The sequence below is a fragment of the Diadema antillarum genome, unplaced genomic scaffold, assembly GCF_040938485.1.
Source record: "Diadema antillarum isolate AM-2024a unplaced genomic scaffold, OU_Dant_1.0 seq00002087_RagTag, whole genome shotgun sequence".
Classification (NCBI taxonomy): Eukaryota; Metazoa; Echinodermata; class Echinoidea; order Diadematoida; family Diadematidae; genus Diadema; species Diadema antillarum.
In genome coordinates, this window is record NW_027272733.1 from 217,173 (window position 1) to 230,394 (window position 13,222).

The following is a 13,222-nucleotide window of genomic DNA, read 5'->3' on the forward strand; positions in this document are numbered from 1 at the left end:
CAACTGTACATCTGGAAACAGCTAAAAAATGAAATCATTGTATCAAAGCAATATTAAGTAAGACATGAAAACACCATCTTGACCTCAAAAACATAAATCCAATGTGTTTAAACTCATATCATATGCTGCTTTGTGAAGGAGTGTCTACAAGCTACTAATCAGCAGGAATTTTGACATATTACCAGCAAGGCCGATGGGTGAAGTTTATTAGTGTAATGTAGCTAGAAATTACATGGGGGGCCTCTGAGCTTAATAGGGTGTGGTCCTATTGGTAGGCCAAGGGCAAGGAATGGGGTCTAGATCTGGCTATTAGGAGCTGGAGAGGGGGCGAAGGTCTTCAACCAAGTGTAGTGAGAATATACAAACATGCAAAATTGTGTATACCTCTTCCTCTTCAAGGAATCCCTTTTTCACCCTTACAGTGCTTTGTTCAGTGATTGGCATATCCACTTGAGTAATTTCTTCCCTGATTGAGACAATTCTTTCTGGAAATTTATTGTCAATGAATAGAGATTACCTAATCCCCCCCCCCCCCCCCCATCACTATTGTATTGCCATGGCCTTCCTGTCGGACTGAGGCACATTGCAACATGTACATCTGAGTAGGCACGCTTACAACAAGTTTGGAGGAATAAATGAATGCTGGTTTAAAAGACACAACAAAACAAAACAAAACAAACAAACGCACACATGGCAAGATATAGCTGGGTCCCTGGGCATGGCAGGGTTAAAGTTACAATGCAGTCTATAGAACCTGGGACTTAGAGAACTGTTCTCCGTGTGTCTTGGGATATCACAACTTTTGATAAATTTTATTTCATAACATCCTTCTCATTATGATATAGACATTGCTGAAAGACAACTTGAAATGTCAAACAAGGAAATTTAAAGAGGCATTCACTTTTCATGAAATGAAATGATATCTGGAGACTGCCATTCATGTTCAGGTGAAATGTGTTTAGAATTCATGACAGTTGGGAGGGCTTTCAGCAGGAGGTTGCAGACAGCAACTTGTGAAATAGATTGAAACATTCTTTAAAGTCCGAAGGAGACACATGTGTCCCTATTATCCCGGTGGTAGCTGCATTGAGTCAAAGGTTGGTCACTAATTGGTGAGAATGTCTGTTTAGCATTTGGAACAAGTCATATATTCAGCCGTCAAAATTACTTTTATGTCTATAATCTCTGTCAAGTACTTTTTAATTGTCAACTATTGTCAAATTCTATGTTTTATGTCCGTTTTGAACGTGTTGACTGAAATCTGTTATTGCCAACTTCGATACTGGCTAACTTGAAAAAAAAAAATTTGACTTTTTGTATTTGTTTTTCACGTTTTCCAAGTCCTGTTGAATTTGAAACATGTGTGTAGTCACAATTTATTATCAAATACAATTTCTTTGTGTTTTTATACTCTACAAGAAGGAATTGTGTTCTGCTTTTCTGACAGCATGTTGCATTCACATGTTTTAGAGTATATTTAGAGAGCATTCATAAAGAACTGTTCTATTTCATGCTTTGTTCTACTCTGATTACAGTCGCACAACTGATTAAAGCCGTAACTACTTGCATTATTGATGCGAAGCTACTGGATTTTTGATGTTCTTGTCAGATTACAGAATACTGCATGATGATGCAAGTACCGAGAATGCATACTGAGTGAATTACAGGCAACATTAAGTGTGTTTCCTGTGGAGGGTTAAAATAGAAACCCCTGAATAATTGAATTAGATCATTTAAAGTAGATTAAAATCATAATTTTCTCCATCTCTCTAAAAGTGCGTTAAGTTATGACTCATACATCAATTTTAATTTCCTACTCCTCTTTGACATAATGAAAACATCTGTAAATATCTGCGCACGCCAATTATGAAAATGTGAAACCATCATTTTTTTCTTGTGACATCAGTCACTAAAGACTGGGCTTGGAAATGGAATGAGCGTCCCTCGCCCCCAAAGAAACAGAAAAAAAGGGAAATGAAAATCCCTCTTGTATTATGAATAGAATAACAAGAAATACTAAAGTAATGTGAAACACATAGAGATCATCTCACAAGAAATTATATGTGGGCAACCCAGAGTGAAATAACTTCATCTTTTATTGTCCACATGCCAAACACTAGCAGGTTAAGACAGTATTGTCATATTTTCGAACCTTCAAAATTATCCGGTGTGTATGACGAGAGAGGATGTTAGTGACTATTTCCAGCATTATAAATAGAAAGAGATACAAATGTTTTTTGTCAATTGATAAGAATGTCACATTCAGATACTCATCAATTTGGCCAAACATATGAGGAATATTGTTGGATTCTCGTGTCATAAATAAGACAGCCCATAATCTTTAAGAAGTATTGCAGGCAAAAGCTGAAAAGATTCACCTTTGTTTTGATGATAAGTGAGACTTTTGTAAAATATATTCAAGGTTGCATATTGTTCAGCAGTTGACACATGCACCTGCTCAATTTCCTTGTCCATTGGTGCGGACATACTGTCACTATCCACGAGTGAAATTGATTATCTAAACTTGCATTTGGTTCAAGGCTTGAGGGATTAAGTGAATAATGATGACAAAAGCTTACAAGTTACAACTTACTGTTGTAGTATTGGAAGTGAATGGGCATAATGAAGGGTTAAAGGGAAGTATGCTCTTTCATGCAAAATGTTACAGATAGTCTTGAAGGAACTGTGCATCATTGAAGTTTGTTTAATGCAACTCATTAAGAGAGAATGCCACCTTTAAGTCATTCCCCAAAGGATTGTGAACTACCAACTTTCTTTGCACAGGAGATTCCAGAAACCATTTGGTGTAGTTATAGTTCCTGTGCTTAAATTCATTATTATTGCTGTTATGATTTCAGATGTCATTCTTCAAATGAAACATAAAAGAGGAGCAGGGAGGATTGACAGATATGATATTTAACCCAAATTGAGAAAACTTGTAAAAGAATATACAACAATTAGACAGACTGCCATAAATGAGCCAAAAATCTGCAATAAAGGGGTATTTATTGTTGTGTACCTCAAATCTCAACCTTTCAGGGATGTTTCGTATGTGAATTAATTTTCAGGTGACATTTTTAGCAAAAGCAAAGGTACAGCAAAAGGTACACATGTAATGCTGAGTTGAGAGCAAGAGGCATTTGCAGACATGGTACCTTCAAGAAAACTTGGGAGCTGAATATTTATGGACATACATTTGTGATCGCTAGCTGCAGGAGAAAGATAACTCTACAAAGGAAAATTTTTCCAAACATACAGTACGTATGTGGATTTGTTGTTGATTTAAAAATTCAGAATATCTGAATAGATTGTCCAATATTTCTCGAACTTTCCACCGAGTGCTTTGCTAATCCTTCTGCCATTCCTGAATTCACATAAATGAATATGTGGGAAAACTTTCCCCTGCAAAGAGACTAGATATCTTATTTTAGACAGGCATGGCCAGAACTTGATGGCACCTTGCATTTCAGATCATGCTTTGCTGCATGCTAAGAGATAGTAGAGGCTTGTCGAATTAGCAAGCAGTTGATCAGCAGTGAGTTTCTTGTGGCAATTAGTGTAAGTTTTTTTTTTTTTTTCATTTGTCACCTCATCATAAGATTCCATCAGAACCAAAGGAACATTGTTACGGCAAAGAGGATATTGAGATGTTGATCTTGGGAGGGTGAGGAAACGTCTTGTAGTCCAGGGCCCCGTTTTATCAAAAGATAAAATCGATTTTAAATTTCCTCACTACACAGGCTGCCATAGACTTACAGTTGAAATCAACTATATAATCAATTTTAACTCTTCATAAAACAGGGCCCAGATGACTCAAGCAGAGTAGTCCTGAGGGTCCTTTGTGAATCTCTGTACCTTGAGACTTCTTTTTTAGAGTGATGGCAGTCAGCATTTCACCAGTATTAGAAAGACCTCCCTTACTATAGAATCCATGCTCCTGGAAGAGTACTTGAAAGACTTCCAGATGGTCATATGACAGTTGAATGTACCATCCACAACAGCTTTTTTAGTAGGATATTAAAGCCAAATGCATCTCCCAGATGTGGTTTTGGGATATTCTTTTCTTCTGAACATGCAAAGACTTCTCTTCAATAGTGATGGTAACAAAGGGGTTAATGTGAGCTTATGTTGAACAGAAACATGTAGTTCCATTACACTTTGTTTTCCCTGTCTTATTGCCTCCCAACATTACGGTACAAAATAATTTACTGACATGCTGGAAAAATTCATGTCGCCAGTGTCATATAGGAATGAAAAATCAATTGTTAGTTCATTTGTTTCTTTCTAATCTATCGATGAATTGATTTATTCAGTAACCTTTTAACTGATTTATTGATTATTCTATTTTATTTATTTACCTATCCATTTATTCATTTATTTTTTCAATCTACTGGTTACTTATTGGCCTTATTTTTTAGCTAGGATGTACTGATCATCTCGTAGTAGCAGTAACTAGTACCTGTGTGTGGTGTGATATGCTTGTTCGTTTGATGAGGCTGACGAAATGGCTGTGCAAAACATGACTCTCTGTCTAGTGTGTAGTGGGGTTAGGGAGCTGTATGCTTCCGTGCATGGATGAAGAAAAGAATGCATTGATAGTGCCGCTGCATCCATTGAACATGAACGACAGCATCATAGATATGACATGAGAGCTGTTTCGTTGGAACTGTAATCTTTAGAAGGTATGTTTACATCCTGTTCATATACCTGTTTTGTCCATTTCCCCCCAACATTTGTTTCTATTTATTTATTCACTTTTTTTTTGGCGCTGCATGGTGAGTGTAGGACGGCTTTTTACCGCTTGACGTTGCAACTCAGCAGGGTCACGACGTTGTCGTAGAAACATTGTTGCAACATTCACGACCCCAGTATCCGAATAAGTCGGAGGTGAGATGACTCTTTTGGTGTACAGATTGAGAAGGAAATGAAAGGGGGAAGAAACACTAAAAACTGCTTCCACATTTTTTTCTTCTTCCAACTCTAAGATTGGCTCACAATTTCAGAGTTGAGCTCTTGCACTCAGATCAGGGGGAATCTTCTTCTGTGACGTTTTATGTTTCGACTTCTTGCATCTCGATGGACATTGCATCGTAATGTTGTAGTTGTATATTTTCTCACTGTGATATTCTTCCTTTTTTTCACCCTACGAGCACATTTTATTTACCTTATTTGTGTATTTTCTGGTACATCATATGTATTCATATCTATTGAATTTCACCTGTGTCACTGTGTTGAAAGTCTGGAGGTGACTTTTTAGATGTGTTGGTTGGCATGATAGTAGCGAATGTTACTTTTTTTCATTATCATTATTGTTTTTCAGTTAACTCATATTCTTATCACATTTCAGAGGGGATCTTTAGGGAAGAAAATATCAACAAGTGCTTGGGCCATTTAGAATATTTTTTTTTCTGTTTTTTGAAAGAGAGAATTGGCATTATTGCGTCACTTGGGAAAATGTTCACTAAGACAAACAAATGTCCAATATTTCACAAGTGTTGCTTTAGTGTAAAAAATAACAATTTTTATTGACATTTATTCATAAGGCTTAGAGAATTCACATTTTAAGCCAAATCTCACAATTTTTTCTCTTTTTTTTGAGTCATGTAATAATTGTATTTTTTTCTCTCACATGATGTATCACACACAAGTTAGCACACATCTCTCTTGAACACCCACTCTGGGGCTCAATCCCACCCCATCCCGTCCCCCAAAAGGGGGAAAAATACTGTGAAGTTCTTACTGTTTAAATGTGTAGAGAAATATTTTTGGCTAGTAATATCAGACATATTTTAAATAATTCCTGAGATGAGGGCTCATTATACTGTGCAATCACATGGAAAGCAAATAAAATGAAATAAGCAAACATACTTGGATCTTTTGTGGTGATTCATCACAAATTGCCACAATTCAAAGTCCCCAGAATGCCAGGTTTGTGAACTTCTGTAGGTATGCTTCTTTACATACTCATCTTTTTTCATGTGAAATTTGTCCGATTTTTTGCTTGTCTATTCTAACACACTTCATTTGTCATCAAACAACATCATATGCATGAATACATTTGTAATTATGAGGGACAACAGGTTGTTATTTACAATGAAGTCATTCTTTCTTTTTCAGTTAGGATACTACTTTTCAGATTGCTTTCATAATCATCACAATCATGATCATCATTTTCATCATCTACAACAGCAGTGATCATGTTTAGACTGAGTTGATGATTGAGGTTTTCCCAGTTTCTTTAGGATCAAGGAAGGGATATGTTATGGATTGCATCACCACATTTATAAAGAATGAGCTACCTCCAGTTTGTGGACTGCCTGTCGCCTTTGAAGATGCTTTTGAAATCTTTGCACTTATATTTCATGTAACTTTGCTTTTTTCCTTTTCTGCACCGTGCCTTGCATGTCTCTTTAACTCACAATTAATTCTTTTAATGGCATAAGAATTTTCATTTGATTTTAATCTTTGTTTGAACACACACACTTTTCTTATTGAGCTAAATGTTGATGTTGCACTGCATGTTTGTCAAGTATTATGTTGTCCTTTTGTCTGTACATGTATGTTTCCATTGTCTGTTTGTGTTTTTATTTAACCTGGTATTATATGTTATCACGTTTTCCATTAATGTGAGGCAAATGTTGTCACATTGTCAGTGACTTTTGTGCAAATGTTAGGGAAAATTTTCAAAGCCATTTACATATAGGGTGATGGCTAACATTAGAAAACATATATAAAGTCTTGCACTTAATAGTGACCTTATAAACTTTCTAAAACTATATTGTAAGGAGCAACTAGTAATATTGTGTTCAGGTGTACTTCTTATTGTTACGCCGTTGTTAGTGTTACCTTTACCTTATGACCTCTTTGTTGAGAATAATGTTTTTATTTTGATTATCATCATTTTTATTCATATTCATATTCATATTGTTATTATTATTATTCACCTTTTTTATGAGACTTAGCCATATGCCACCATGTGGTATATGGACCATGATCTAAATATATATACCAATACTCTCTAACACAAATCCCAGTATGGCTATATTATGCACATTTTACAGTACCTCTTAGAGGTCAACATGGAGTAAATACAACATGTCAGTATTTTCTCAATCATTGAAACAATCAATAGTTACAGATGAGTTGATGTATGTAGGCAAGTTTTTTCCCCCTCCCCTATTTGCAATAGGTGAGCTGTTCTTTGATAACATTAGCAGTTATGACAATGTATTTTCTCTAGATTACACTTGATTTCAGAAGAAATAACATGACAAGTTATCATGTTAGCAAATGCTTGGAAATCATATGTTAGTGCATATATTTCTATATCCAGATTCCCTATAATTCAATTATGTACACCACTCTACATCTTATTGCATTATGACAGCTTTATCATTATATTCTAGATGTAATTCTCTCTTCTTCTCTTTTGTTCTTAGCACAAATAGAAATGGAATGCAACTTATATGTATACATATATTCAAATTTGAGTAATGCAATGTCTTATCCATTGTTGCAGGGGAGTAGTGTACCCCTTTTCTAAAGCTTGTGGTTATTGATGTAAAGAAATGCAACATTCAAAGAATTGTGAAGTCAGGGGCAAGTTTTTATCATTTTTACGCCACTTATTAGGCAGACTTTGCATCGACATGTACATGTCTATGTGATTTGTTTGACTTACTGTACATCAGGAAATGCCTAAGACTGTAACTTTTGACTATGACCCAAAGGTAACTATTCCTATGTGAAAGATGTCCAATGGATGGTCACAGGCACTATGTGATTTGGGAAATGACCAAAGCATTATTTTAATTAACCATGTCAAACTGGTTGTGTTTGAACTTTGGCCCTAGTCTCTGTCGAATACGTGTTATTCTAAAAAGCAAAATCAAATTGACGTACTTGGTTGAAAGAGAGAGATTGAAATAACAAATGATTAACTGAGCCAAAGTTTGTATATTTGCATTTTTGATGGATCCTAAAAATCTCATGGTGCCCCTGAACAGAGTTATTTTACTTTCCTTGCTCCAAAACATTGCTTGCTGCACTTTTGCCTTCACAACATGACAGCATTTCTGTACTTATGACATGGAAAAAGATCATATGAAAAATGTATTTTCACTTTGGGGTTTTTATGCCATTTGATACATTTGCCTTTTTCCTTTTTAAGTGATTATATATATTTTTCAATGAGTTTTAATGCAAAATCTACTAAAAAGCTGTCCAAAATTATAAAACAAAGCACAGAAGTAAGACATACTGCAAGCCAACAATTTTTTCGAGCAAGACTAGTAGACTATGGAATGCCACCTGTGAATTGTGTGTTTCTGTCAGCATGGATTTAACGTGCCTGTGAGAAGGAAATGAGCAGTTTTTGTTCCTCCATTAATTTTGTAAATTAACCATTCCAATTCAGTGCATGGATCACAATGTACTCTGTAATTGGCAACTTTTTTTCTGTCACATGTCTGGCATGAGTCTAACAGATTAGAGTTTTGAACCGACTTTGATGTCTTGTTGTCACATCAGTGTGTGTATGTGTGCAGACTGATCATGTGCATGACTGTGTCAAATAAAAAAAGGGGGAAAAGAGTGCAGTGTGATTCAGAGATTTGGAAGAAACTGTGGTAGCATTTTTTGCATGACGATAGTGTAAGCTTTTTTCCGTCACAGAAAATGTTTCAATGTGAAATCAAGAAGTTTGTAAAGGATATCAATGTAGAAACATTTACTCACTTACTAGTAAATGTATTATACAAAGAATGTCTGTGATGCTTATATAGCATGGTGAATGACACGCAGTAGAGTGAGTAGAAATGAATTTAGAGTAATTTTAGAGGTATATGCACATCCACGACTTACAAACATTTATCCACCCCATGCTTCCAATGTAGTTTTAACTAGCACCTCTTATGCTAACTTTAGGGCTTAGAATGATTTATTTCAAAAGAGAACAAATATGTGCTTGCAAACTGATGATGACATACAGTAAGTTTATTCCATTTTGATGTGTTGCATCATGCGGGATTCAAGAGTTGATCAACTTCAAGTATGCAGGATTAATAGTCTCATAAAAGTTGAATCTTGTGATGCCTTCTCTAAAGGAGCCAAGTTTACATTGAAAATGTGATTTCTGATGCAAAGACAAACTGTTAAGTATTGCGTAAAATGAATTGACACATGTTGTGTTCAGTTATCTTTAGTACTTTGGTGCTGCTGCCATATGTAGTAATTACTCTTGCTTTGAATGAATTTTGCATCTGTTTCTAGAACGCTTTGAATGATATTATTTGGTTCAGTCGAGAAAGAACTTTCTGTTCTTTAAATGGTTGAAATATCAGAATGATTATGGTATTTTGCACCTTCTCAATTTGAAAATAACATTAGCTTAGGGCAGTTTATCAGTAAACTTCGAAGGAAAGTTCTGGATGTGCAGCAATAGGCTCCAATGACCAAGCCAACCTTTGATGATTATTTCTCCTCTGAAATGATATGAATATCATCTAGGTTTATATCAATTAGTAGATTTACTTACCAGAAAATGGTATCTGCATGTCTCGATCTTTGGTAAGCTTTATAGAGGGGTGTAGGTGATGCGCATGATTTTTAAATGGTGTAGATTTACCTAAGTTCCAATTTGACTGCACCTCTAGGATGGATTTACACCGCTGGCAGTGGCCCTGCAGCAAGGACATGACAAGGTGGTAGCAGTCCTGCTGGAGAATGACCGCGCTGGCAAGACGCGGCTGCCAGCGCTGCACATTGCTGCCCGCAAGGATGACACCAAGGCAGCATCCCTGCTGCTGCAGAACGGACACAACCCAGACGTGCCCTCAAAGGTATTTTCAATGCAATTAAATTTAATGCAATACAATGCAATTCAATTCAATTCAATTCAATTCAATTAATTTCGATTCAATTCAGTTCAATTCAATTCAATTCAAATCAAATCAATTCAATTCAATTCAATTAATTCAATTCATTTCAATTCAATTCAATTCAATTCAATTCAATTCATTTCATTTCAATTCAATTCAATTCGATTCAATTCAATTCAATTCAATTCAATTCAATTCAATTCAATTCAATTCAATTCAGTTCATTTCAATTAAATTCAATTCAATGTATTTCATAAAATCACATGCAAAATATCAACTGCGATGTGTGAGTTACATTGATCACAAGTCACAGTTTTACCAATACCAGAGGATAGATTTGATAGTAGTACAACTTTTGAGACTTACTCAGTTGATGTGTTGCTACTTACCTGTGTGGTTCTCATCAGGCAGAAATGAAGGTGGGACTCAGACTTTGAGTTTCGTGTCATTTTCCTCTCAATTTGACAATTAAAAAAAATTTTAAAAAGGGAAACTGATACATGTCATCTGTTTGATGTACAGATTACTTGTACTTTTGACCATGCAACATCTGATTTGTTTGACAGATTCAGCATAAATAGACTACTCTCCTTGCTGTAAATACATTGTATGTGTGTATGTGTAGTGTCACCCTTATATAAAATAAGACACATCCTCAGCATCATGTGTGTTCTTATCCTTTTGCTGAATCCAGAGTGGTTTCACCCCACTGCACATTGCTGCCCACTATGGACATGTCAATGTAGCCACCATTCTTCTCCAGAAAGGAGCTTCAGTGGACTATGCTGCCAGGGTAAGTTTGCATCATTTTGAAGATTTCTTCTATTTTTTTTTTGCCACTTCTGTGTAATTTCACCCAGTTAAGGGTGTTTAGAAGAAAGAGATAAATGTCACTCACTCTCTATTAGTTTTAAGAGCATACAAGTTCTATCCATGCCCAGATTTGTCCTTCATACAAAAGTCTCATCTTATCTTTGTTTGTCCTTTACTGGACATAGTCTCATTTAAAAAGAGTTCTTCTCTTAAAAGTAGTTTTCATGTCCAACTTTATAAAATGAGGTTGCAAAATCAAAAGCTGTATCCATATAAGCTTGTCTTAGTTCATGGAAAAGTAGGATTGGACAAAATATTGATGTGACTAGGATATATTGTTATTGAAAATGGAGCAAACAATCCAAAATGTAAGTTCTGCCAACAGTTTCATGTAAAATAGACCAGCCCATATTATCTTAAAGTCTATGTCTACCAAGAGGCCTAAGAAATGGGTTTGACCTCATAACATGCTAGATGCAATTGACTTGCTCGTGAGGACATCCATTGATGTGTACGAATGTGTGAAAGGAACATTATAATGACAAGGGGCGTTATCTGTGATTGCATCCCACAGAACCACATCACACCCTTGCACGTAGCGGCCAAGTGGGGGCGTGTCAACATGGTCAACACTCTTCTGGACCGTGGAGCACGCATCGACGCCAAGACCAGAGTGAGTTAGCAATGCATCGTTTGTGAAGACCATGTATGCTGCACATAAAGCCTCCACAGATGTCATATATATGGTCATTTTCCTTTGATATTACTATTGTCGTTATATATTCCTGATTTTCGCTTTCTCATCAAAATTTCATGGGCTGCCTGTAAAAGTCTGAGAGGTAAGCCTTGTTAGAACTGCCAAAATTTCCTGATTCTGCAGGGGCCTCCCTGAAAACTGACATTTGTCTTCTTGTGATTATAAAGGTGTCCCTAAATTGGGAATGATTATGGCCTATTGTGATGCATGTAATATACAAATATCTCCCTGATACTGTATACGACATATATTTTGTGAGTCTAAATTTTCGCGAATCAGGAATTCCCAACGATTTCGCGAGTGGTTAAATTCGCGATCGTGGAGTCCTGTAATGAACAGAGAAGTGTACACGTGTACGTCACATTCACATCGGGATCAGAGTCAATATTTTCACGTGTCTTTAATTTCGCGAATAGCACCTGACTCACGAAATTCGCAAAAATAAAAACGTCGCGAAATATTCGGCATATACAGTATTGAGAACAGTAGTGCTTTCTTTGTTTGATATGGACTCGTGTAATGACTGGACTGGTCCTGTTCCTTTCTCCTCCCAGGATGGCCTGACACCTCTGCATTGCTCAGCACGCAGTGGCCATGAGCAGTGTGTAGATCAACTGCTGGAGAGAGGAGCACCAATCTCTGCTAAGACCAAGGTATGTCACTTCACTGCAACCAACACCATGTGGACATGAAACATATGCCACTGTACAAGTAACAAGATCTTTGCACTCTCTGATTTTTCCCCTTTATTTTTATACTTCTCTGTTGCAATTACTTTGCTATGTATTAGACACACAAACAAAAGAACTGATAAAAACAAAAAAAAATTACTTTCTTTCTGTTTATAGATCATTAAAATGTTAGCTATTTCAGTGATATTGGGTACTTATCAAACATGCATTTCGTGTTATTCATTTACTTCTAATGGACCATATGTTACAAGAAAATTGGAAATTGCATTTTCTGTAAACACAGGCTTTTTTTCAGGCTCACACATACAATTACATTGTGTTTCATGAGCAATTTGTTCAGTTAATTGAATACCATCTGAATAACCATCAATCGTTATGTTGATTGTATTAAGAGGAAGTATGTGATGTGTAATAAAGCACACACAGCCATCCAGAATGTGTCTCATTTATGCAACCATGTATGCTAGAGCTGTAACATTATATGTTTTGCTTTTGTTTTCTTTCTCTCTTCATTTGAATAACCGGGATGAGAAATTAGTGACAGTCAATTTGTTATGCGAAGATGACTCAAAATTTAGTGTGTGGGTGATAGAGATGACGATAACTCCATTGCAAAGAGGGCAGACTGTGTTCTGATTGGGGACATCTGATCTTGGTGCAAGAGTGCAGACGAATGGCAAGGCTCCAGCCTCCTTTTTTTTCCCCCTTCTTGTCAGCAGAATGTATTTTTGTCACAAAGTCCCCCTCCCCCCACCACCCCTTCCCCCTGGTGGCATGGGAAACAGCTCAAGTTGTGGCAAGGGGAAGTCATGCGCTAGGCTCAAAGGAATATGGTAATTTTTTTCATAGGTATAGCAAATTCTTCATCTGTTGTGTGCATAATAGGTGGACTGTGGTTAGAAACATGCCAAAGAGAAATGCTTTAAGGAAGAGATTGCACTTTGATTTGATTCCCACATCTTGCCAAAGAGCTCTCTCTGCCAAAAAAGAAAAGAAAAAAAGGAGTGAGAGAGCAGAGAAAAAGGTCATATCAGTCCTAATTCCTAGCTATGTCACAGGATTCAAGAAGAAGAATTTTAACA

The 13,222-nt window shown here is 36.3% G+C and overlaps 1 protein-coding gene across 22 annotated transcripts in view; it reads left to right on the plus strand.

Moving 5' to 3' along the window:
* LOC139713888 (uncharacterized) overlaps positions 1-13,222 on the plus strand; it is a 303,947-nt gene that overhangs the window by 191,279 nt on the left and 99,446 nt on the right. For 20 of the 22 annotated variants that reach the window (XM_071625598.1, XM_071625599.1, XM_071625590.1 and 17 more), the window contains 5 exons: positions 4,786-4,887; positions 9,654-9,839; positions 10,573-10,671; positions 11,266-11,364; positions 12,003-12,101. In XM_071625598.1, the coding sequence (XP_071481699.1) occupies positions 4,786-4,887; positions 9,654-9,839; positions 10,573-10,671; positions 11,266-11,364; positions 12,003-12,101 (585 nt within the window). The remainder of the gene's footprint in view (positions 1-4,785; positions 4,888-9,653; positions 9,840-10,572; positions 10,672-11,265; positions 11,365-12,002; positions 12,102-13,222) is intronic. The other 2 variants (XM_071625603.1, XM_071625612.1) reach the window with 1 other exon arrangement.